This window comes from Schistocerca nitens, chromosome 5 (genome assembly GCF_023898315.1).
Source record: "Schistocerca nitens isolate TAMUIC-IGC-003100 chromosome 5, iqSchNite1.1, whole genome shotgun sequence".
Lineage (NCBI taxonomy): Eukaryota > Metazoa > Arthropoda > Insecta > Orthoptera > Acrididae > Schistocerca > Schistocerca nitens.
Window position 1 is genome coordinate 541,855,153 of NC_064618.1, and position 25,042 is coordinate 541,880,194.

Below are 25,042 nucleotides of genomic sequence, written 5' to 3' on the forward strand. Positions count from 1 at the left end.
GACGACACAAAGCTTTACGCCTCGCCTAGGTCCGTTAACTCCGACATTGTTGTTGACTGGAAGCACATTTTCTGATCAAGACGACTCTCGTTTCAAAATGTAAGGAGCAGATGGACGTGTACGGGTATGGAGACAACCTCACGAATCCATGGACCCTGCATATCAGCAGGGGAATGTTCAAGCTGATGGGGACTTTGTAATGGTGAGGAGCGTGTGCTGTTGGAGTGATATGGGACGCCTGATACGTCTAGATACGACTCTGTCAGGTGAGACGTACGTAAGCATTTTGTCTCATCACCTGCTTCCATTGCCGGCCTGAGTGGCCTAGCGGTTCTAGGCACTTCAGTCTGGAACCGCGCGACCGCTACGGTCGCAGGTTCGAATCCTGCCTCGGGCATGGATGTGTGTGATGTCCTTGGGTTAGTTAGGTTTAAGCAGTTCTAAGTTCTAGGGGACTGATGACCTCCTCTGTTAAGTCCCATAGTGATCAGAGCCATTTGAACCAACCTGCTCCCATTTATGTCCATTGGGCGTTCCGACGGGCTTGGGCAATTCCAGCAGGTCAGTGCGACACCCCACACGTCCAGAATTTCTACAGAGTGTCTCCAGGAACACTCTGCTGAGTTTAAACACTTCCGATGGCCAAAAAGCTCCCGACACATGAACATTATAGAGTGTATATGGGATGCCTTGCAACAAACTGTTTAGAAGAGATCTCCACTCCCTCGTACTCTTACGGGTTTATGGACTGTCCTGCGGGATTTATGGTGCCAGTTCCCGTCAGCACTACTTCAGACATTAGTCGTGTTGCGTCACATCCGCGTGCCCGGGGGGCCCTACACGTTATTAGACAGGTGCACCAGTTTCTTTTTCTCTTCAGGGAACATGCATTTCAGGGTCCATGTGATTGATAATTTTTTCTTTGTTTTGGTCCACATTGCTACCTCTCAAAATGTGGAATATTTAGTTTCTGGTTAATCAAAGACGAAATTTCGGTGGAACTTCAACTCAGCATATGTTTGTCAGTACATTTCAGTTACATACTTCAGTAGAGCTGTCACGTCTCCGCACTCTGAAGAGTCGCTTCTTCATTCTGGACTCCTCGGCAGCTGCTTTTGCATCTCTTCCTAGTGTGGCTGGCTACTCGCCGACAGTGGATAGCGGCTAGGACTATTAGGCAGCCATTATCTCGTGAGTGGATGCCTAAATGATTTATCTTTAGTCTTGCTAATAACACCGCTATTGAAACACATTATTGCATTCATCAGACTTACTTTCAGAACGGCCCAATGAATGAAGAACCGTTTTGGCGCCCACATGTAGAACTGTCCTTCAGGACGTTGCTTGCTGTAATGTTGACAACTAATAAGCAATGTGGCACCAGTAAGATCCGTATGTGTGATACTCTGCTTGGATTTGCAGCCATGACATTACGTTGACGCAATATTTCGAGATTCACGTAGGCATGTTGCTAAGTGTTGTCGAACTATAATTACTTTGGAGCTGCTGCCCCTACGTAACGCAACAGAGAGTATTCAGAGAGCTGCGAATATTACTAGCAGCACCACCATTGTAGAGAGCCACTTGGAGTTAATGCCCTTTCCTGTAACATTCATTACAGCACAAAGTTTACAATGGAGCTGAGATTGGTGGAAGGCTATCGTTTTTGGATATTGTCATCCACAAATGTAATGACGGCAGTTTGGGGCGTAACATTAAGCGCTGACCGGCATTTGGATGCGACTTAGTGTCACCCACGATCCCAAAGCACTGGGATCCTTAGAGCTTTGGTCTGAAGATTGTGTATCTCATCTGATGTGGAAAGCTTACAACAGGAATCTGAACACCTGTGAGACGCAGATACGTCATGCTTCGGACCATAACCGGAAGTACAGTGTCGCCACTGCATCAATTACGTTTCTACTACCTGCTTGGAAAGTATGAAATAAAAGGAGAAGAAATATTAGCATCTTTCTCCAGTCTTTTCTACATCTACATCTGTAATTCGCAAGTCATCTTACGGTGAGTGTAGAGGGTACTTATGGGCCACTGTCTATTCCTCCCTATTCTGTTCCATGAGTCGGTAAAGCTCCGAGTGACGTGAAGTTTTTCTATTTTCTCGTCGTGACTCTTTCCGGAGTTGCTTGTAGGACAAATTAACATGCCGTTCAACTCTTCTTTGAACATAAGTTCTGGAAGCGGCAAGAGTAGACCTTTCCGCGATGCACTGCGCCTCTGTTTTAGCGTCTGCCACTAGAGTTCGTTGAGCATCTCCATAACGTCCCTCGTCGAGTAAACGATTCCGTGACGAAAAGCGTTACTCTTCGTTAGATCTTCTCTGTCACTTCTATTAATACTATTTGGTAAGGCTCCCAGACCGATGAGATATATTCGAGAATTGGTCGAAGGAGTTTGTAAATCACTTCTTTCGTGGATAAATTACATTTTAGTAAGATTCTCTCAATGAATCTTACTCTAGCCTGTGCTTTTCTTAAAGTTTGTTTTAAGTAGTCATTCGACTAAAGTACGCTATTAATGATGTCTCTTAAATTCGTAGATGGTGATCTTTACTAGTGCAGCTAGTGTCTGAAGTCGAGTGTGGGCTGCAATTCTCGTATGGCAGCGAATATTGGTAGCTATGCCAACACCGAACTGATTTACACTGGTAAAAAACTGGTTTCAGGTGCAAATCTGGCTCTTTGTTTGACGATATGACATACACGCTGTCATTTGACAAGTCGTAAGGTGAGTGAACAGGATGGCTTTGGAGGAGAGAGACCGCGCGCTGTTGGTGAAGCTGCTTTATGTGAAAGACAACAATTACAGTGCTACATTGAGAGTATCGTCGACTGAAAAGTCTGAGGAGAGGCCTGATGTCATTAAATGGTTTAAGGAAGATGATAACGCAGTTCGAAAATACGGGTGAACTTGGTGTGGCACCTGGAGGAGGAGGGCATTGTATGTCGTTGGCAGTTATTGGAGAAATTGGCATTGTTGCAGCTGACGGTGTAGCACGTGCCCAGGCTAGTGTTAGTACTCGTGTAGTGTCACGAGAGTTCTCCGCCCCATGGCAAAAAGTACGGAAAATTTTGATGTCTAAATTGCAGTAGTATCCGTACAAGATTCGGACGGTACAGCGACTGAAACCTCATGATTGTCAGCAATGTTCTGAATTTGCTCTTCGGTTCCTGACACGGATCGAAGTTAATGACATGTGGTTGGGAAATTTTCTGTAGAGTGACGAAGGACGTTTTACTGTACAGGGTGCAGGGAATACATAGAACTGCCCAATTTGGGGTACTGTTAAACTGTGTGTTACACACGAGGAGCCACTGCATTCGCTATATGTGACTCTGTGGTGTGGATTCACAAGCACCTTTATTCTCGGTCCGTTCTTCTTTGAAGAGATTACCCCCAGAGAGCCTGTTAGGTATACCGCGACTTATTCACATTATGAAGACCTTCTAGAGTACAGCATGTGGCTCCTGAATTGGTTGAGCGCAACTGTGTGGAAACCACTGTTTTCATGCAAGATGGTGACTAATAAAATTCTTCTGTCATCCACTAGATTTCTTCTATATTTTTAAGAAGTAATGGACCTACCATGGTTGTGTGGGCCATTCCTGAAATTACCTTTACACCTGTCGAATAGCCGCGAGAGATTAGCCGAGCGGTCTAAGGCGCTGCAGTCATGGACTATGCGGCTGGTCCCCGCGGAGGTTCGAGTCCTCCCTCGGGCATGGGTGTATGTGTTTGTCCGTAGGATAATTTAGGTTAAGCAGTGTGTAAGCTTAGGGACTGATGACCTTAGCAGTTAAGTCCCAAAAGATTTCACACACATTTGAACATTTTTGAACCTGTCGAATATGTGTTGTTAAGTATTGAGTTCTATATGCAAGGAAGTTTTGAATTCAGTGTGAAATCTGGTCCAAAATTGGTAAGCTCGTACTTTTATTTTCACTAAATGACACTCCTAAGGAGTGTCGAATGCCTTCCCGAAGTCTAGGAAGACAGCATCAACAATAACTCTGATGTATACGGCGCTGTGGATAAGTCATGGAAGAACAGGGCAACCCGAGTTTGGCAAGATCTCTGTTTGCGGAATTAATCGTAAATTTTATAGAAGAGATTTTCTTTCTCCAAAACCGTCATAACACTTGAGCGTGAAACATATTCCACAATTCTACAACAGCTTGATGTCAGCAATATAGGGCTATAATTACGTGAATCTCACGTACAACCCCTCTTGAAATCGGCAATGACCTGTGCTTTTTTCCAGTCCATAGGTGTCCTTCATAGCTCCAGTGAATTACGAGAAACTTCTGCGAGAAGGGGAGGAAGTTCTGTAGAATAATCTCTGTAGAACCTCACACGTACTTCATCTGGTCAAGTTGCCTTTCCAGTGTTAAGCAATTCAGCTGATTTTCTATTCTGCGTAGTTTGTCTAAACATCTGGCATATCGGCAGTCGTAGGATGATTGAGAAGCGGGTTGCATTGCGATCTCCCAAGGTGACAATTTCGGAAGACCGAATTCAGAATTTTGGTCTGCTCTTTGTCGTCCTCCGTTTCAGTTACTTATAGTCATTGTGTGATTGAATATATGATTTCGACCGCTTACTGACTTTACTGAAGACCAATACTTCTTAGGATTTTTAGTTAGATCCTTCGGCACAACTCTTGTTTTTAATTCATTGAATGCGTCTTGAATCGCTCTCCTTACGCACCTTTTAGCTTCATTTACCTTGTGTTAGCTGACCGCGCTTTGACTTCGGTTACATCGAACATGAAGCTCTCTTTGCTTTCACAGCAATGTTCTAACATAGCTGATGAACCACGGTGGGTCTTTCCCATCTCTCATAACCTTGCTCGACGCATATTTGTCTAAGGCATAATTTACTACGCTTTTCAGTTTCACCCTTATGTGCTCCGCATCTCCTTCTTCAGAGCAGAATATTTTATAATAATAACTGAAATACTCTGCAATGTGTCTCCTGTCACTTTTGAGTTCTGTTAAAGATGATCTGTGGCTACGCCAGCTCACTGTTTATGAAACTTCATCTGACTGTGGTGCTGCATACACCACTCAAACTGTTCGTACCGTTGAGGACAGGTGTCCTCCCAGTCGAACAGTTAGCGAAAACATTGACTAAATGTTCCTTTATATCACTGGCTATGTGTTGTGAGGCCTCCCATGACTTTAATTTCGCGCATGGAACTGAAGCGATGGTGTTCGAGACACCACTGGACAATCCAAAAGAGCTGCTTGCCTGTTTGACAGTATAAATGGACGTTATTCTCAGCACCCAACATCGCTAAAACAGTATTCGCCACGCGGCAGTTAGAACACTGTGTCTGTATATCACCGGCATCAAAACATTCATTTTTATCGTCTCTAAAAACTCTAAAATTTTGTATACATAGTTGTTTAATGCCCTGTATATGTAGATGTCGTTTTATTATTTAGGAAAATGTTGCGGTAAGCTCTTATGGGACCAAACTGCTGAGGTCATCGGTCCCTAAGCCTACACACTACTTAATGTAACTTAAACTAACTTACGCTGTGGACAACACACCCACACCCATGCCTGAGGAAGGACTCGAACGTCCGACGGGGAGACCGTGACAAGGCGCCTAAGACCGCGCGGCTACCCCGCGCGGCTACCCCGCGCGGCTATCATATAGGACATGTGAAGAGTATCAGTCGTGGCTGTACAGATCAATGTGTTTTTCTTATACCGTAGCTGTACGTCAGCTTTATAATTCTACGAAGACTACCATTCCAGAAAATAAATAAAAATTATCGGTTCGTTGTTAGGGTTCCCGCATAGGGCATTATCCAGATTTATCATTCGTGAATAGAAACTTTATAAAAGGCACTCGTCATCAAATGACTGTTTTATATTGGACTCAAGGGTGATTCGAAATAGGAATAAAAGTGAATGAAAAGTGGTCGTTAGAGGCCGGAGATGAAAGATACCGGGCGAGGATTTATTTGAGGCGCCGTGTCTTCATACTCGTAAAACAGATCTCTCCACAGTACCGCCCAAGCGAGTAGCCAAATATTTCCTCTACCTCCGCCCATCTGGGCTATGAGAGCGGGAGTGTTTACTGATAGAAGATGGATCAAGCTGTGACAGCTGGGTCGTAGAATTACGAGGATGTATACTGTGACGCATAGTGATTCCATTATCACTTTATGCATGAAAGTGGTGTCGTAAATTGAAGACAGCAGCTTCTGTTTAATTACTAATGAAACAGCTGTTACACACCACTGCGCTCGCATATCAGTAGTTTTGCTATGATGAGTGATGGTGAGAACTTACGCTGCTGTACATGCAATAACGTCAGCAGCACTCATGTATCTATCTGTTTGGCTCAGCAGAGTTCGTGGTGTGACTGCCGCAAGTTACGCTATGAAGGCACATGCGGTATTGCTGCCGAGCGGTGCGTGCGTAAGGAAGTGGGCACGAGCGGGCATCTATGCATCATACTACTGAAGTAAGCTGTACATTATACAACGTGTATATTACGCAAGAAATTTAACGATTTTTCACATGTTTTCCCCCCGTTGATGTACTAAAAAGATGTTTCATTCCTCACTTCGCCCTCTGAGCGGTAACTTACGTTCTTCTTCAGGGTCCAGTTTATCTCCATACATACCAGATTCCACTGAAATTTTTTCACCGGCTTGGACGCGTAAACGTTACAGACACACTTACTTTCGCATTCATGATGTTATTATGGAAGTATAGGTTAAACTCTTTGAGGATTGCGTAAGCGTTATACTCACTACGTTGCATCGTGTTACGTACAGTAGAACATATCAATCAACAAAAGAATTTTCACAAGCACAATAAAGTTCAAACGTCAAAGAGTAAAAAGCTCTTTCAATGAGTAAACGTGTTTTTATAATTTGTGTTATATCCTCAACTAAGTAAATATCTTGTACTATACACTTCAAGCTATATCCATCATAGATTTCATCAAAATCGGTTCAGCTGTTTAGTCATGAAGTGGTAACAGGTAAACACACTTCCATATTTATAATATTAGTATGGGTATTCTACGGAACCAGTTGATGTTTTGGCAAGAAGTTAGCGCATAGGAAAATACTGGAAATACTGACCAACGTGCTCAACATTTAATGAAAAAAGTGGAATGAATGTAAGTGTGAACTGACATTTAGGTCAAGGCATTCCGCCTTACGGGAATCATCGACGCATTGATCTGCTACGTCTCGTGACTTACTAGTTAATACCTCAGAAAATTGGATTTGCTGATGTAATTTAGTATCTTAGGACACAAATATTTTACAGAACCATCAAGGTGCTACCTTGTCAACCAGCATTAAGAGAGAGGGCCTGTCGAAAGTGTTACTCGCTACTTCCACTGTGTCATAAACCACATGCATCTGAAACCGGCGGACGCGTCGCCCACTGTTCATCCTGCCGTTCTCTGTTTCCCACTGCCTAGTACGCTTTCCGTAACAGCTCCACACAGCGGCCCTGGCCTGAAGTGTTTTAGGGAATCAAAGAGGAACAAAATCTGAATTGCTGGGCGAAGGATTGAACCCCGAATCCTAAACCACCGCGCCACCTCACATGCCGATCCAAAACACGGCACACGTTTCTTCAGCGTAGCACAAGTCACTGCCATTAATGTCGCATTATAGTTATCAAATCTCTGCATGTAATTAAAAATGACAAAGAGGAACTTGACACATTACATTTGTAGCTGGACATTAGCAGGTGAACATTTCTCAATCTTTAACTGTGTCCTGCGGGTTTCAAGTTTCAACTTACTCGATCACTTCACTTAAGTTCCAAAGAACGAACTGTTTCTTTCCGTGCTTGGACGGAGGACAAAAATGGTGGAGATTCTATACTCACTAGGAGGAACTACGTGCAAAATTTTTACCAGGAGTCGAAGAAAAGATTGCGGTCTCGTGTAGATTCAGTTGGGACCTATGCAGAAGGCGACCACCGATAACTCAAAATATTTGTTGAATGAACAAACTCGCAGCACAGTCTCGTTTTCTGGTGTCTAAACTTGTGTGTGACGTTTTACACCCAGTGAAAATTCAAATTTGTAGTAAAATGCTCGCCATTTGTCACTGACATAGCGAGCTGAACTTTTCATCTGGTAGGGAGGAATTTATGGTTAAAAACAAAAAATGGTTCAAATGGCTCTGAGCACTATGGGACTCAACATCTTAGATCACAAGTCCCCTACAACTTAGAACTACTTAAACCTAACTAACCTAAGGACATCACACACACCCATGCCCGAGGCAGGATTCGAACCTGCGACCGTAGCAGTCCCGCGGTTCCGGACTGCAGCGCCAGAACCGCACAGCCACCGCGGCCGGCAGGAATTTATGCCAGGTGTCAGGTAATTAACAGTGAAAACTGACTACGGTAGAAGCATACGATACTATGCTCATGAGAAGAAAGATGAAGCACCCAGGAGACATCATCAGATGCCAACGAAACTTCATCTGTGGCTACGTAAATAATCAGAGTTCAAGTTCTCTGTGACAGGTAGAACGGCAAGGAGAGTGCATTAGGTTTCTCGTGTTTAGTGTTGTTATCACGGCTGCTTGGGTAAGTGATAGGCGCGAACAGTGTCAGATGTTGAGTGTTCACTGCGAAGAACACTGATGTGCCTCGTGCTCGTGTGAGGCAGTCTTTTCAGCACTTGACAGAGGTTTCAAAGTGGCCTCATTGTGGGTCTTCATTTGGCCGGCTTGTCAAATCGTACAATATCTAGATTTGTGGGTCTTTAGGATGTGATAGTGGCCCAGTATTGGATGTATGGGAGCGTGAGAGAAGACATTACTGTCGTCTAGGTTCCAGTCGGCCACGTTTGACTACTAATAGGAAGCAACGCCGTATTGTGCTCCAGTCACGTCGTAACCCTTTCACAACTGCTCCTGCAGTTGGAAGGAAGGAGTAAGGAAGATGGAGTAAAGCGTTCAATCGGCAGCGCGGTAATTAGTGAAGGAGCACAAGTCCGAATTGCGAAAGGATGGGGAGAGATCGGCCGTGCCCTTTTCAGAGAACCCATCCCGGCTTTTGTCTGGAGCGACTTAGGGAAATCACGGAAAACCTAAATCTGGATAGGCGGACAAGGATTTTAACTGTCGTCCTTCCGAAGGCGAGTCCAGTGTAGTTACCACCGTACTCTCGTCCGAGAAGAGGTAACGGATTCCTTTCTACATTCTATGTTACCTGCTCGATTGTTCGGAGACTAGCAACACCCGGAGAACAAACTACTGTTCCATACGTACGCTGCCGCTAAAAAAAGACGCTGAATTTGGACTGGCAAGCACGGATGGCTGATAAAAGGCGTCGCATTTTGTCCAGCGGTGAATCGACGTCCTGTTCTACGCCGGATTATCATTGCGGCGAGTACTGCAGCAACCTGGGAAGATATCCCATCCTTTCCATAGTTTGGAAAGGCACAACGCTGTTACTTCTGGCACCCTGTCGTGGCGATGCATCGGATATGACTTAAGGTCACGGCTAGTAGTCACTCAGGAATCTCTGACAACACGACGGCACGTCACCGACAGCCCGCGTCCTCATGTGCTTTCACTCACACGACAGTATACTGGTGCCATTATTCAACACGAAAATGTTCGTCCACATATGGCATGCAACGCCGTACTGATAAGTGGGCATATACTGCCAAACTCCTTGTTCAAATTGCTCTGAGGACTATAGGACTTAACTTCTGAGGTCATCAGTCCCATAGAACTTAAAACTACTTAAACCTAACTAACCTAAGGGCATCACACACATAGATACCCGAGGCAGGATTCGAACCTGCGACCATAGCGGTCGCTCGGTTCCAGACTGTATCGCCTAGAACCGCTCGGCCACCCCGGCCGACAAACTCATTGTAAACGTGACTCGATTTAGTACTCACTGAAACAACATGACATACCCTCCGAACCCTGGAAGTTTCATCTCGTTTCCGCCTCCACTTCTATGTGCGTCTTTCTTTTGTCAGGAAGTGTAGAAACAGAAACCTTTCATTAAACATGGGCCCATAGCGAACCTTTTGCGAGCTAACTGCAAACTTGTGGTCACAATCTGCCACTTACTTCATTATAAAGTATTGTCCCATTTACTACAAATGATCTGAAATGTAAACTTTCAACTTAAGTCATCATGTAACTGGGCACCAATTTCTCCCGCAGCCCAACTTAACATGAAATACAATACAACCTCTGAACGTTACGTGTTACAATTTACTCTACGCTCTGTTAAGTGTCATCCTACGTGTCGCCCTCGCATATGGATACAATACTGTAATCGTCTCTGCTGCTAGTAAAAGAATTTTGTCAGACACCCTCGTAACGGTTCGTAAATAATGACTTGCTGCTGCATTTCTTCGTATTAACGGGAGTGCTGAACATTTCATTTTTGAGATGACCCCAGACAGAAAAAAATCTAAAGGATCAAGAGGATCCTGCAGATCAAGATTCCAACGCTACTCGGCCTATTGATGCCGTACCTATTCGAAATGGAACACTTCGGGGCTTTACATGTCATTTTGTTGAGCAGCAAAATCCGCCAGTGCCGGATTATGCGTCTAACATATTCCCAAACCCCGTACAATGGCTTAAATTTGAGCCGAGGTAGATGGGGACTTATTCGCAGAGTTTACAATTAAAATACATTGATTTCAAATCGAAGTCATTAGCAGCTTACGGCCACAGATTGGCAATTATATCTCAAACTACTCGTTGCGGTACGGTGTTTACGAGAATGTTTTGACGTTCATTATCGTATTCACTAAAGTGACAGAAGTCATGGTTGGTTGATTGATTAGGGGGAGGGGCCAAACAGCGAGGTCATCGGTCCCATCGGATTAGGGAAGGATGGGGAAGGATATCGGTCTTTCCCGGTCGAAGGAACCATCCGAGAATTTGCCCGAATCGATTTAGGGAAATCACGGGAAACGTAAATCAGAATGGATGAATGCCGGTTTGAACAGTCTTCCTCCCGAATGCGCCACCTCACGCTGTGACAGAAGTCATGGGATACCGATGTGCACAAATACAGATGGCGGTAGTATTACGTACACAAGATATAAAAGGGCAGTGATTTGACTGAGCTGTCATTTGTACTCAGGTGACTCATGTGAAAAGGTTTTATACGTAACCATATCCGCGCCACGGGAGTTAACTGATTTTGAATGCGAAATGTAGTTGGTGCTAGACGCATGGGACATTCCATTTGGAAATCGTCAGATAATTCAGTATTCCGAAATCCACAGTGTAAAGAATGTGCCGGGAATACCAAATTTGGGGCATTACCACTCACCATGGACAACGCAGAGGCGGAAAGCTTTCAATTAACGACTGAGAGCAGCGGTGTCTGCACAGAACTGTCAGTGCTAACAGACAAGTAACATTGCTTGGAACAAAATCATAAATACCACGTGAATTAGCAGCAGAAATCAACGTGAGACGGACGATGAGCGTATCCGTTAGGACAGTGCGTCGAAATTTGGCGTTAATGAGCTGTGGCAGCAGGCGATCGCCGCGATTGCCTTTGCTAACAGCACGACGTTACCTTTAACACCTCTTCTGTACTCGTGACCACATTTGTACCCTAGACAATTACCGTGGCCTGGTCACGAGAGTCTCGTTTTCAGCTATTAAGGACTGATGGTAGGGTTCGAGTGTGGCGCAGATCTCACGAAGCCATGGATCTAAGTTGTCAATAAGGCACTGTATAGGCTTCTGGTGACTCCACAATGGTGTTGGCTGTGTTTAACTGGGTCCTCTGGTTCAACTGAACCGATCATTGACTAGAAATGGTTATGTTCAGCTACTTGGAGACCGCGTTCAGTTCTTCATGGACTTCGTGCTTCCAAAGAAAGATGGAATTTTTATGGACGACAATGTGCCATGTCACAGAGCCATAATTGTTCGTGCTTGGTTTGGAGAACAGTTCGAACGAATGTGACTATGCAGCGATTCGAGCGTACGGTTTCGTCACCCAAATCGCCCGACATAAATTCCATTGCACATTTATGCGACATGATTGAGAGGTCGGTTCGTGCACAAGATCTTGCACAGGCAACAGTTTCGCAGCTAGGCTATAGAGGCAGGTTGGCTATAGAGACAGCATGGCTCAATATTTCTGCACGGGACTGCCAACGAATTGTTGAGTCCATGCGACGACGAGTTGCTACACTACACTGGGCAAAAGGAGGTCCGACACAATATTACAAGGTACCCCAAGAGTTTTGTTACCTCAGTGTATATTCCCCAATCATAATTGCAGCTATTAATTATGATATACATAAAATGCGGGTTACTTAAAGCTCACTTATCACTTCTCATGATCCCCAATTTATAGTCTTTCGAGTTTTTTTTCAGAGCTATAGAGCCCATATCTTCCTTTACTTCTATCATCTGTCTCTTAGGCGGCAACGACTCCTGTTTTCCTCTGGGGTCCACCTGCATAACTTCTTTGATTCTATCATGTATTTGTTCTAAATGGCCGTGCAGCTTCCACGATGTTCCTTTCGGTTTCCATAATTATCTGATATCTTCAGTTCTGATGTTGTAACGCCGGAAATACATATCCTTCAATTTCCATCTATTGCACTGCAAATTTTTTTCCTTATTTTGTTACCTGAAGATATAACATTTCTGTGTCTTTGTATATTGTAATTGTTTTACTATTTGTATATATATGCATTTATGTCGATGTATAATTGGTTTGTTTTGTAAATATTATTTGTATTTTACGCTGGGTCTTGCCTAGGGAAAACTATACTATCGAACGAATACATCGATAGGTCGTGTGGAGAACGAAAGTGTTTAGGATCTTTGGTAGTGTTAACTCTGCCGCGTGGAGCGCGGGCTGAGCAGAGAGGGAGTCTGGCTGGGGTAGTGCAGTGGAACAAGTGTGTTGTGTGAAGCTCCCGCGAGTTGCCGCGCGTTCGGGGTTTGGCAGCATGTAATTGCGCTCGACTTGCTATGTTAGTTTCTGACACGGTGTCGCGGACGGGAAGCATTAGCTGGCGCACATCTAGAGCCCGTTTCGCCTGGTGACCGTGTCGAGAAGAAGGCGCGCCAACATCCAGCTTCTGCAACAGCGACGACCGACAATGAGTGACTGTCGCCATATCTTCGATCAACGGCTTCAAACCTTCAATCAACCAACAAGGAAGACTGGAAGCACGTGAAGTTTCAGAACTGTATGGCAGACCTCAGCTTTTAAAACTGTTCAAATCACAAAATTACAACAACGTAGCATGAACCTTTGTTGCTCATTGTCCCAATTGCATTACAAAGCAGGGTCCCTTCCTTTTCCGGAATGAACCCAAGTGTCGTTGAAATTCAAACGCCAGCATTAAAGCAATATTATTCTATTTCACTGCTTTAATTTCAAAGTTCAGTTAAAGTATTCATAGCTGGCTACAATATTTAGATTACACAAGCACAAATTATGAGTGTGAGTTTTGTTACCATATTTTAGCTACCTGTGACTGCAGCTCAGCTTGGTACGTACTAAATTTTACTATTGTTAATTGTTCAGAATCATTTAATTCAAGTTCAAAGTTAAATCTCTTATTTCTAAATTGCGTAGATTCAAGAAGCTTTTGAAATGATTGTTGAGGTAGTCCAAGACTAACCGTATCTTACTGAATTTCGATATGCTTCAGAAACAAAGTTCACTATTAATTTCAGTCACTAAATTAACTTTCAATTTTCTGGTTTTATTAATTCTTTTGCTAAATTAAGTCAGAGTGTAGCGAAATTTATTACTTCTGACAAACTTTCAGTTTTCACACTACACGTGTCAACCTTCAGTTGCCACGCTTCTAGTGCTAATTATATGTGTAATAACCTTTCTTTTTCAGTTACTATAGTAATTGTCCATAGGACTGGCGACCGTAATTTCCCCCAAATCTCAAATATCTAATTACCGCTAGTTGAATGTTAACGTAACGGCCGCACATTTACTTTCTTTATTAACTTTACCCTTTTCAAAATTAATTTCCACCAGTTTCATTGGCATTTTTTCTTTCATTTAGATGTAACCCTTTCCTCCCTCTTTACCGACAGATAAACTTCGGTGACGATTGCTTTTCCCAAATTTCCATTAGGTACATGCAGTTTAATTTTTCACTGTCATTAAGGTCGATAAGTGAGTGGGAGGTTACAATGTGATTTAGTCGTGAAACTCCAGCAGTTTTGCCTCCAGTACTGCCATTTTCATTTATACAAATTGCTCTCTCTCTCTCTCTCTCTCTCTCTCTCTCCCTTCTTTATATTTTCAAACTTCTAATAGATATGCTTTCTAGTATTTTGTATAGGACCATTTTAGTTTTATTTGTCATCTTATTATTCCAAATGATTGAGTTTAACTGTCGAATAAGTTTACTACCTTGACATGTTTTAATTTTAAAATGTTTTGCATTTTTTCCTTTACCAGGTATAGTTATAAGTAGATGTTAAAAAAATAAGGCTAAGATTCGCAGGCTCAGAGTGGTTGTTTTTCGTCGCTACCTACGATCATATACTCTAATTTTACATGTGTTTATTTTGAATCCTTATTAGTCATATTCTGAAAACGCTTTCCTTAGCTTATAGCTACAGGTATCTCGGCAGTTATCGTGTGGTAATTAGAGAATAGGGGAGACTCTTCCACTGGCATTCCCGTATGATTACATTTACTTCTCTATATCTTTAAAACCTCTTTCTGATACATTTCAAGGTCGAAATACAGTCGCGTACGTTACGGCCAGAATTTACTGATAAAAGCAATTTTTTTTATCGGTTGTCAGGTTTATTATGTGAACGACTTTCTAAAACTGTAACTAGTGGCGGTAAATGACACAGCACTTTCTTCGTAATATTTTAGTACTTTTCCTTAACCCTTCAAACACACCGAATCACGTAGGATGGATTAAGGTTTTCTATTTTCCGTTTCTGTACTTTTTACACTCGCTTTGTGGTTAACAGATCTTCAGACTTCTAGAAAATATTAGCGCCAGAATTTAACATCACACCCACTAACCATGACTTATGTTTCTTTAGTCTATCTACAATTATGATGGAGCGCCTCTCAGGACAATTAAGACCGCTATAGACCGTAAATCAATCTTAAAAATAAATTAAAATTCTTATATCTCACATTACCTTCAAGACCACAGTAGTATATTAAAAACTGTGTGTGTGTGTGTGTGTGTGTGTGTGTGTGTGTGTGTGTGTGTGTGTGCGCGCGCGTGTGTGTGTGTGTATTTCAGTTACAAAGTTAAATGTAATTCAGTATTAGAAGAGTACAACTGAAAACAACCCATATAAATAGTACGCATGTAGCCACTATGTATTTACTACGAAAGTGAATTAGTTTCGTAAATTAACTGACACATTATACAATTAAGCGCACTCCATCGTACATGGTGACAAAACAGAAGAGCAGCTAAGAAACTGAAGATGCAGTAGAAAATTCTTGGAAAATATCAGATTTCGAATATCGTGGTTTAGTGCTGCATTCTTGATGTGTCAGCTGCAATTTCAGAATTTAAATGTGACGCACAGAATCAGATTGCTGACTTAGTACACGGCACTCGCGAACTCTCTCTCTCTCTCTCTCTCTCTCTCTCTCTATCACACACACACACACACACACACACACACACAAACTTACTAACAATCATATTAATTCAGTTACTTGTTATATGGGTCGAGAAAATTTGACTATTTCAAGGTCATACTGATTAATTTTCAATTTTGTAATAAATCGGAATCTAATTTGAGTTCAAATCGCACAGGCAACCACGCACGTCAAGAACAAAGAGACACTGCAGGTCATCGCACTGCACCTGCATGCCGGTAAATCTTTCACTCACCAATGGGTATCTTCTCGGCAGGGGCGTGTCCGGAGAGCAGCGTCACGCACACCAGTGTGGCCGCCAGGCTGGAAGTCCTCACCCGCACGCCCCTCATGGCTGCGCACCCCCCTGGGCTTCCGCGTACGTAGCGAGGTTGCGGACGTGCAGGCCGGAGCACTCACCGAGCTCGCAACGCAGCGCCGTGTGACGTCACGGCCGGGAGCGCAGCATCCACGCGCCCGCAGCACTCTGCGCCCGGCGCTGGACCAGCCGGCGAGGCCGGCCGCTCGCAGCCGAGCGCAGCCGAGGGCGGCCGAGCGGACGCGACAGGTGCCGTCTACGCACGATATCTCGAGCACAGAGCCATAATTTTGATTTCACCTGCGCTTTACGAGAGTTATCGTTCTGACAACAGCAAGGCCAGCACGTGCGTAAAGTGTCGTTTCTTGTGGCTCCCGTGCGACAGCAGATTAATTCGTATCGCAAATCTGAATGAGCGGTATAAAATACGAACGTTTGAAGGATTTATCTCGCTGTCCACACTCTCTCTTCCATTATCCTCATGGGTTTCCGTATTCAGAGATTTTATTTCCCTATTCATTTATTCAGATATTTACCGTCACAGATATAGGCTATTTCTGAGGAGCTTCGTTTTAAATCGTATGAAGCGTACAGATCACATCTTACAGGAAGCGGAAAAAAGTTTCCTTTTCTAACCAATGAAGCAAGTCAAAAATTCTAGACATCAGGACGTATATCTTTAGATTATGTTCCAAAATTATTCATGACTGAAATCGTTTCCCAACTCATGAAGCCGCCATATTAATTTTTAAACTGCGCTTAATACGTTTTGGACAAGTTCACTGAACAAAACACATTTTGCTGCAATTATGTTTTCATATAATATGATTTTAAAGTTTCGTTTCAAATTGTTTGTAGAAAAAATTTGTTGTAAGTTCCTATGGGACCAAACGGTTAAGGTCATCGGTCCCTAGGCTTACACACTACTTAATCTAACTTGAACTTTTTAAGCTAAGGACAACACACACACCCATGCCCGAGGGAGGACTAGAACCACCGACGGGGGTAGCCGCCTGAACCATGGCAAGGTGCCCGTAGACCGCATGGCTACCACGCGCACGCATCCCCCGATCGGACTACGACTGTGGCTGCCCGGGATACTGCTAACATTGAGGTTGATCCCTCACCTGTGGTAAAGTGGGAGGTCATCTCGAGGTGTGGCAGGGGCGAAAGACATTCCGGAGGACTGAACGGAAGGCCTCTCCAGTTTGTCTGACGAATCGGTTTCAGGCTCTGCCTCCGGCTGATACTGATGTTCGGCCGGAGATGGCTGCTTGTCCTGTTCCAGAGGTTGCCCCTCAGTCTGCAAGATCCGGGCAGTCGCAGAGGGTGGGCTTACTGGTAGTTGGGAGCTCCAACGTCAGGCGCGTAATGGGGCCCATTAGGGATATGGCAGCAAGAGAGGGGAAGAAAACAAATGTGCACTCCGTGTGCGTACCGGGGGGAGTCCGAGGCTGAGACGGTTCTGCGACCGTGTGGGCTGCAGATTCCTCGACTTGCGCCGTAGGGTGGTCGGGTTTCGGGTTCCGCTGGATAGGTCAGGAGTCCACTACACGCAGCAAGCTGCTACACGGGTAGTAGGGGTTGTGTGACGTGGACTGAGCGGTTTTTTAGATTAGATGGCCTCGGGCAAGTACAGAAAGGGCAACAGCCTCAAAGGGTGCGGGGCAAAGTCCGGACATGCGGGGACCAAGCAGCAATCGGTATTGTAATTGTAAACTGTCGAAGCTGCATTGGTAAAGTACCGGAACTTCAAGCGCTGATAGAAAGCACCGAAGCTGAAATCGTTATAGGTACAGAAAGCTGGCTGAAGCCAGAGACAAATTCAGCCGAAATTTTTGCAAAGGCACAGACGGTGTTTAGAAAGGATAGATTGCATGCAACCGGTGGTGGCGTGTTTGTCGCTGTTAGTAGTAGTTTATCCTGTAGTGTAGTAGAAGTGGATAGTTCCTGTGAAATATTATGGGTGGAGGTTACACTCAAAAACCGAGCTAGGTTAATAATTGGCTCCTTTTACCGACCTCCCGACTCAGCAGCATTAGTTGCAGAACAACTGAGAGAAAATTTGGAATACATTGCACATAAATTTTCTCAGCATATTATAGTCTTAGGTGGAGATTTCAATTTACCAGATATAGACTGGGACACTCAGATGTTTAGGACGGGTGGTAGGGACAGAGCATCGAGTGACATTATACTGAGTGCACTATCCGAAAATTACCTCGAGCAATTAAACAGAGAACCGACTCGTGGAGATAACATCTTGGACCTACTGATAACAAACAGACCCGAACTTTTCGATTCTGTAAGTGCAGAACAGGGAATCGGTGATCATAAGGCCGTTGCAGCATCGATGAATATGGAAGTTAATAGGAATATAAAAAAAGGGAGGAAGGTTTATCTGTTTAGCAAGAGTAATAGAAGGCATATTTCAGACTACCTAACAGATCAAAACGAAAATTTCTGTTCCGACACTGACAATGTTGAGTGTTTATGGAAAAAGTTTAAGGCAATTGTAAAATGCGTTTTAGACAGGTACGTGCCGAGTAAAACTGTGAGGGACGGGAAAAACCTACCGTGGTTCAACAACAAAGTTAGGAAGCTACTGCGAAAGCAAAGAGAGCTTCACTCCAAGTTTAAACGCAGCCAAAACCTCTCAGACAAACAGAAACTAAACGATGTTAAAGTTAGCGTAAGGAGGGCTATGCGTGAAGCGTTCAGTGAATTCGAAAGTAAAATTCTATGTACCGACTTAACAGAAAATCCTAGGAAGTTCTGGTCTTACGTTAAATCAGTAAGTGGCTCGAAACAGCATATCCAGACACTCCGGGATGATGATGGCATTGAAACAGAGGATGACACGCGTAAAGCTGAAATACTAAACACCTTTTTCCAAAGCTGTTTCACAGACCGCACTGCAGTTCCTTCTCTAAATCCTCGCACAAACGAAAAAATGGCTGACATCGAAATAAGTGTCCAAGGAATAGAAAAGCAACTGGAATCACTCAACAGAGGAAAGTCCACTGGACCTGACGGGATACCAATTCGTTTCTACACAGAGTACGCGAAAGAACTTGCCCCCCTTCTGACAGCCGTGTACCGTAAATCTCTAGAGGAACGGAAGGTTCCAAATGATTGGAAAAGAGCACATGTAGTCCCAGTCTTCAAGAAAGGTCGTCGAGCAGATGCGCAAAACTATAGACCTATATCTCCGACGTCGATCTGTTGTAGAATTTTAGAACACGTTTTTTGCTCGAGTATCATGTCGTTTTTGGAAACCCAGAATCTACTCTGTAGGAATCAACATGGATTCCGGAAACAGCGATCGTGTGAGACCCAACTCGCTTTATTTGTTCATGAGACCCAGAAAATATTAGGTACAGGCTCCAAGGTAGATGCTATTTTCCTTGACTTCCGGATGGCGTTCGATGCAGTTCCGCACTGTCGCCTGATAAACAAAGTAAGAACCTACGGAATATCAGACCAGCTGTGTGGCTGGATTGAAGAGTTTTTAGCAAACAGAACACAGCATGTTGTTATCAATGGAGAGACGTCTACAGACGTTAAAGTAACCTCTGGCGTGCCACAGGGGAGTGTTATGGGACCATTGCTTTTCACAATATATATAAATGACCTAGTAGATAGTGTCGGAAGTTCCATGCGGCTTTTTGCGAATGATGCTGTAGTATACAGAGAAGTTGCAGCATTAGAAAATTGTAGCGAAATGCGGGAAGATCTGCAGCGGATAGGAACTTGGTGCAGGGAGTGGCAACTAACCCTTAACATAGACAAATGTAATGTATTGCGAATACATAGAAAAAAGGATCTTTTATTGTATGATTATATGATAGAGGAACAAACACTGGTAGCAGTTACTTCTGTAAAATACCTGAGAGTATGCGTGCGGAACGATTTGAAGTGGAATGATCATATAAAATTAATTGTTAGTAAGGCGGGTACCAGGTTGAGATTCATTGGGAGAGTGCTTATAAAATGTAGTCCACCAACAAAGGAGGTGGCTTACAAAACATAGAGAAGATCCAAAAAAGAGCGGCGCGTTTCATCACAGGGTTATTTGGTAACCGTGATAGCGTTACGGAGATGTTTAGCAAACTCCAGTGGCAGACTCTGCAAGAGCGGCGCTCTGCATCGCGGTGTAGTTTCGAGAGGGTGCGTTTCTGGATGAGGTATCGAATATATTGCTTCCCCCTACTTATACCTCCCGAGGAGATCACGAATGTAAAATTAGAGAGATTCGAGCGCGCACGGAGGCTTTCAGACAGTCGTTCTTCGCGCGAACCATACGCGACTGGAACAGAAAAGGGAGGTAATGACAGTGGCACGTAAAGCGCCCTGCGCCACACACCGTTGGGTGGCTTGCGGAGTATAAATGTAGATGTAGATGTAGGTGTAGATTTTTTTGTTGATTTTAATGTTGGGCACAGCCCGGCATGTAAGAAAATAAAGTTATTAACATGTTCCAAAAGTAGAAACAGTCATTGTTGCGATTGCCACATTTTCAGATTATCCTAAAACAGCGAAAGCCTCAGTAACATAAGGAGGTCGGTCTAGCTGAAGTGGAAAGCGGTGCAGAGATAGGAGGGCGATCACGAACATGTAATACGCCATGCGAACAGGCAATGCAGCGAATGTACCTTATCACCTGTCTCTCTACGGTCTCCTGTAAAATGCTTTTCAGTTCTTTGTAGTTCTGGAGACGCAACTTTCACGGAACACTGTAAACTTTATTTTTTACTTTCACGAGGTAGAATAATGGGATGTTTCCTCATTTTAGTCTCCCTTTTTTGTGATTAGATGGCGGTTCAAAATTACTTAAACGTGAATCTCGGTTGAAGTACCTAAAGTGAAATGTGTCGCCTCACGTCATAGCTACAGATAATAAAGTTCAATCAAAGTATAAAAATATGCATTTATGTATTCTTTTCCACACGAATAACACATCAAAGCTCCCGTCTTACAAATTTCTCTGAAAATAATCATTCGTAAAATACGTTAGGTGTTATTACTTACCGAGCAACTTCTTCACTTTGTCTTTCCGTTTAAGCAGCTCTAATTTTCATTCTACTTCTTTTCGATCTATCTCCCACTGGTAAACAGCTATCCATGGTGATCGGAAGTGTAGAGTCATGCAGTCAACACCACACTGTGAGCTGCGTAATGAAAATAGCGGGAAGAGCCACCAAAAGAGCGGATTAATAACTCAGCCTGGGAAATATGTCCTGAACATAACACGTTTTGAACTGTCGGCAGCGTTACACATAATAGGATTTGATCCGTTTCATGTTTTCCAGCACTAAATTACTATGGGAACGAATAGTAAATGTCCCGATCTGACTCAACGGCGTTAAAGACCACACCAAAACTGGGGTGAAACGAATCATGCTGTATTTTTATCTTGGTTTCATTCATACGTTATGAAAAGGTGCTCCTCGTCTCTTACAACCTATTTGAATAAACATTTATGTAACAATTAATTAAAAGGAAAGAGATGACGGGAGCGAGTGAAAATGCGTATGAGAAATTTAATAATTATGAATAACTGTAGGTTGTGGACCACAGGACTCTCTAAGAAGTAAAAGTAGCGCTGTCTTTGTTTCAAGCTACTAATCGCGTAAATCTGTTTTCTACCTTACGTAACGTAACAGGTGCGGGATGCAGTTACACGTTTTTTAACACGTCGAAAAAATAAAACCACACAGTTGATCTAGTATCTACTGCAGTTATAATTGGCTATGTTGCTTGGTCAATGTGTAACACATAGTCTGCTGCGAAGACTATCTTTCTACAACGCCCAGTGAACGGTTTGCTCCGAAACACTTGTTCCAGCATCAAGATTATACTCTGTCGGATACGACACATAGATCACTGCATATTCTGCTTTACAGTGGAGACAAGCCTCCTACCTTAACGTTCTGTAATGTGGCGTCGATGTTCATCAATTTGTCGCCTGATCGTCGTTTCACCGTCCTTTACCTACTTCCCATAGATGCTCACGACTGAGGCATACGAACAGCAGAGTAGCTTAGCCGTTTCCAAGATATTCGCTCCCAACCTCAGAGCCATAACAATCTACCCTTTTTCATCTCAGAGAAGTTTCGTATCTGCGTTCGATAATGTCGCTATGATGTTTTCCTATTCCTCTCTGCTCTGCTTATTTAGTAATGTCGAAGAGTATGCTCAGTTTAAGAGAATCATCCAGATGAATCGATGCTGAAGGAAGCGAGACAATGAAGAATTGAGGACTGATGAGGTGCGTTTTTGAATTTCTCAGAGGCTGTAGATTTTGTGACAATTAATACCAGTGTAGGCATTACATTTTAAGAAACCTTGGGTAACAGAAGAAATTCTTCAACCGATGGACGAAAGTAAAAAATACAAAAAATATCCAGGAAAAGAAAAGAACATAGCAATGTAAGACAGAAACGAAATCAGGAGAATGTGCTAGAAACTAAAGCTAAATAGCTGCAAAAAAACTGACTTGCTATCAAATAAGACAGAAGGTACAGAATTACTAAAATCGTTGTGGAAAGTGGGAAGCAAACGACTATTCGAGTTGCTGTTTAAAATCTATGAGAACGGAGACAAACCATCAAACGACTGGAATAGTGTCATTGACACAACCCCGAAGGAAGCAAGAGCAGATAAAGAGAAAACCATCGCACTGTCAGTTTTACTGTTAATCGAAGTATACAGAAGAATGAAAAAGGAAACCACGCGGGATTGAAAGACCAACCATGAAGAGCACGGATTAGAAATCGTGTATCTCAGGGACGCAGTCTTTCCCCCTACTGTTCATTCGACACATCAGCAAAGAAATGAAGGAAATGAAAGGAGTTAGATTAAAATTCAGGGTGAAAGGATATGAATGATATCACTAATGGCATTTGCTACCCTCAGTGAAAGTGATGAGGAATTTCAGAAACTTTGGAATAAATTGAACTACCTAATTAGCATAGAATATGGACTGAAAATAAATGAAACAAAGATGAAAGTAAAGAGCAGTAGCAGAAAAGAGATCCAAATTAGTGAACACAAAGTAGGCGATGTCGAGAAATTCTACTACCTTGGAAGAAAAATTATGCGTAACGGACGAAGCACGAGGGATATAAGAATCAGACCAGCACAGGCAAAGAGGGCATTCCTGACTAAAAGAAGACTACTGGTATCTAACATTGGTCTGAGGAAGGAATTTCTGAAAAATTTCGTCCTGAAGCATACACTGAGGTGACGAAAGTCATTGGATACCTCCTAATATCGAGTCAGACATCCTTCTGTCCGGCGTGGTGCAGCAACTCGACGTGACTTTGACTCAAGAAGTCGTTGAAAGTCTCCTGCATAAATATTGAGCCATTCTGCCTCTAAAGCCGTCCATAGTTGCGAAACTATTGCCAGCGCAGTATTTTGTGCTCAAACTGACCTCTTGATTAAATCCCATAAATGTTCGATGGCATTCATGTCGCGAGATCTGGGTGGCCAAACAATTCCCTCGAACTGTCCAGAATGCTCTTCAGACCAATCGCGAACAGTTGCGGCTCGGTGACACGGAACATTGTTATCCACAAAAGTTCCATCGTTCTTTTGAAACAGTAAGTCCATGAATGGTTGCAGATAGTCTCCAACTAGCCGAACATAACAGGTTCCCGTCAATGATCGGATCAATTGGACCACAGGGCCCAGTCCATTTCGTGCTACCACTGCCTTTTTGACAACTTGGGTCCATGGCTTCGTGCGTCTGCGCCACACTCCGACCCTACCGTCAGCCCTTACCAGCTAAAATCGGGACTCATCTGACCAGACTACTGTCTTCCAATCGTCTATTAGGGTCCAAATGATATGGCAACGAGCCCAGGAGAGGCGCTGTCGTGCCGTTAGCAATGGCACTCACGTCAGTCGCCTGCTGCCAAATCCCATTAACGGCAATTTTCGCCGCACTACCTTAACGAATACATTCGTCATGTGGTTTTTTCACGCAAAGTTTCTTTTCTGTTAGCACTGACAACTGTATGCAAACGTCACTGCTCTCGGTCGTTAAGTGAACGGCGTCGGCCAACCCGTTGTCCGTAGAATTTGGTATACTCGGCACACTCTTGATACTGTGGATCTCGGAATATTGAATTCCTTAACGAGTTCTGAAATAAAATGTCCCATGCGTCTATCTACGGCTGCCATTCCACGTTAAAAGTCTATTAATTCACGTCGTGCAGCCTTAATCACGTCGGATACCTTCCCACATGAATCACCTGAGTATGAATGACAGCTCCGCCAATGCACTGCCCTTCCACACGTTATGTACGCTATGCTACCGCCATCTATGTATGTGCAGATCATTATTCCCAGACTTTTGCCACTTCAGTTTTTTACTGTATGGAGGTGAGCCATGGACCCTCAGAAAGCTAGAAAAGAAGAGAATCGAAACATTTGAGACGTAGGATTATAGAAGGATGTTCAAAATTAATTGAATGGACAAGAACAGGAATGAGGTTCTCCAAGGAATAGATGAGGACAACAATATGCACAAAACGTTGACTGAAAGATAACACAGGATGACAGGAAATATTCAGACATTATGTAATAAATTCTATGGTATTGGACCTATAAAGTGCAAAAACTGTTGGGGGGGAAAACTGGAAAAAATTTCCGCCTTATACCGGACGCCGTTTGATAGTCTTGTTGCGATCTGGCTTCCCTTGTTTGAGTTGTGTTACAGCACTTATTTCTATCATTCTTTTCGTCTCTAACCTTTACATATGTACACTCCTAGAAATTGAAATAAGAACACCGTGAATTCATTGTCCCAGGAAGGGGAAACTTTATTGACACATTCCTGGGGTCAGATACACCACATGATCACACTGACAGAACCACAGGCACATAGACACAGGCAACAGAGCATGCACAATGTCGGCACTAGTACAGTGTACATCCACCTTTCGCAGCAATGCAGGCTGCTATTCTCCCACGGAGACGATCGTAGAGATGCTGGATGTAGTCCTGTGGAACGGCTTGCCATGCCATTTCCACCTGGCGCCTCAGTTGGACCAGCGTTCGTGCTGGACGTGCAGACCGCGTGAG

General features: G+C 43.5%; 1 protein-coding gene across 1 annotated transcript in view; it reads right to left on the reverse strand.

Moving 5' to 3' along the window:
• Positions 1 to 16,092, reverse strand: part of LOC126259553 (glutamate receptor 1-like) — a 412,783-nt gene extending 396,691 nt beyond the window's left edge. Inside the window, exon 1 of the mRNA XM_049956438.1 lies at positions 15,887 to 16,092. Within this exon, the coding sequence (XP_049812395.1) occupies positions 15,887 to 15,983 (97 nt within the window). The 5' untranslated portion in view covers positions 15,984 to 16,092. The remainder of the gene's footprint in view (positions 1 to 15,886) is intronic.
• Between the last annotated feature and the right edge of the window lie 8,950 nt (positions 16,093 to 25,042).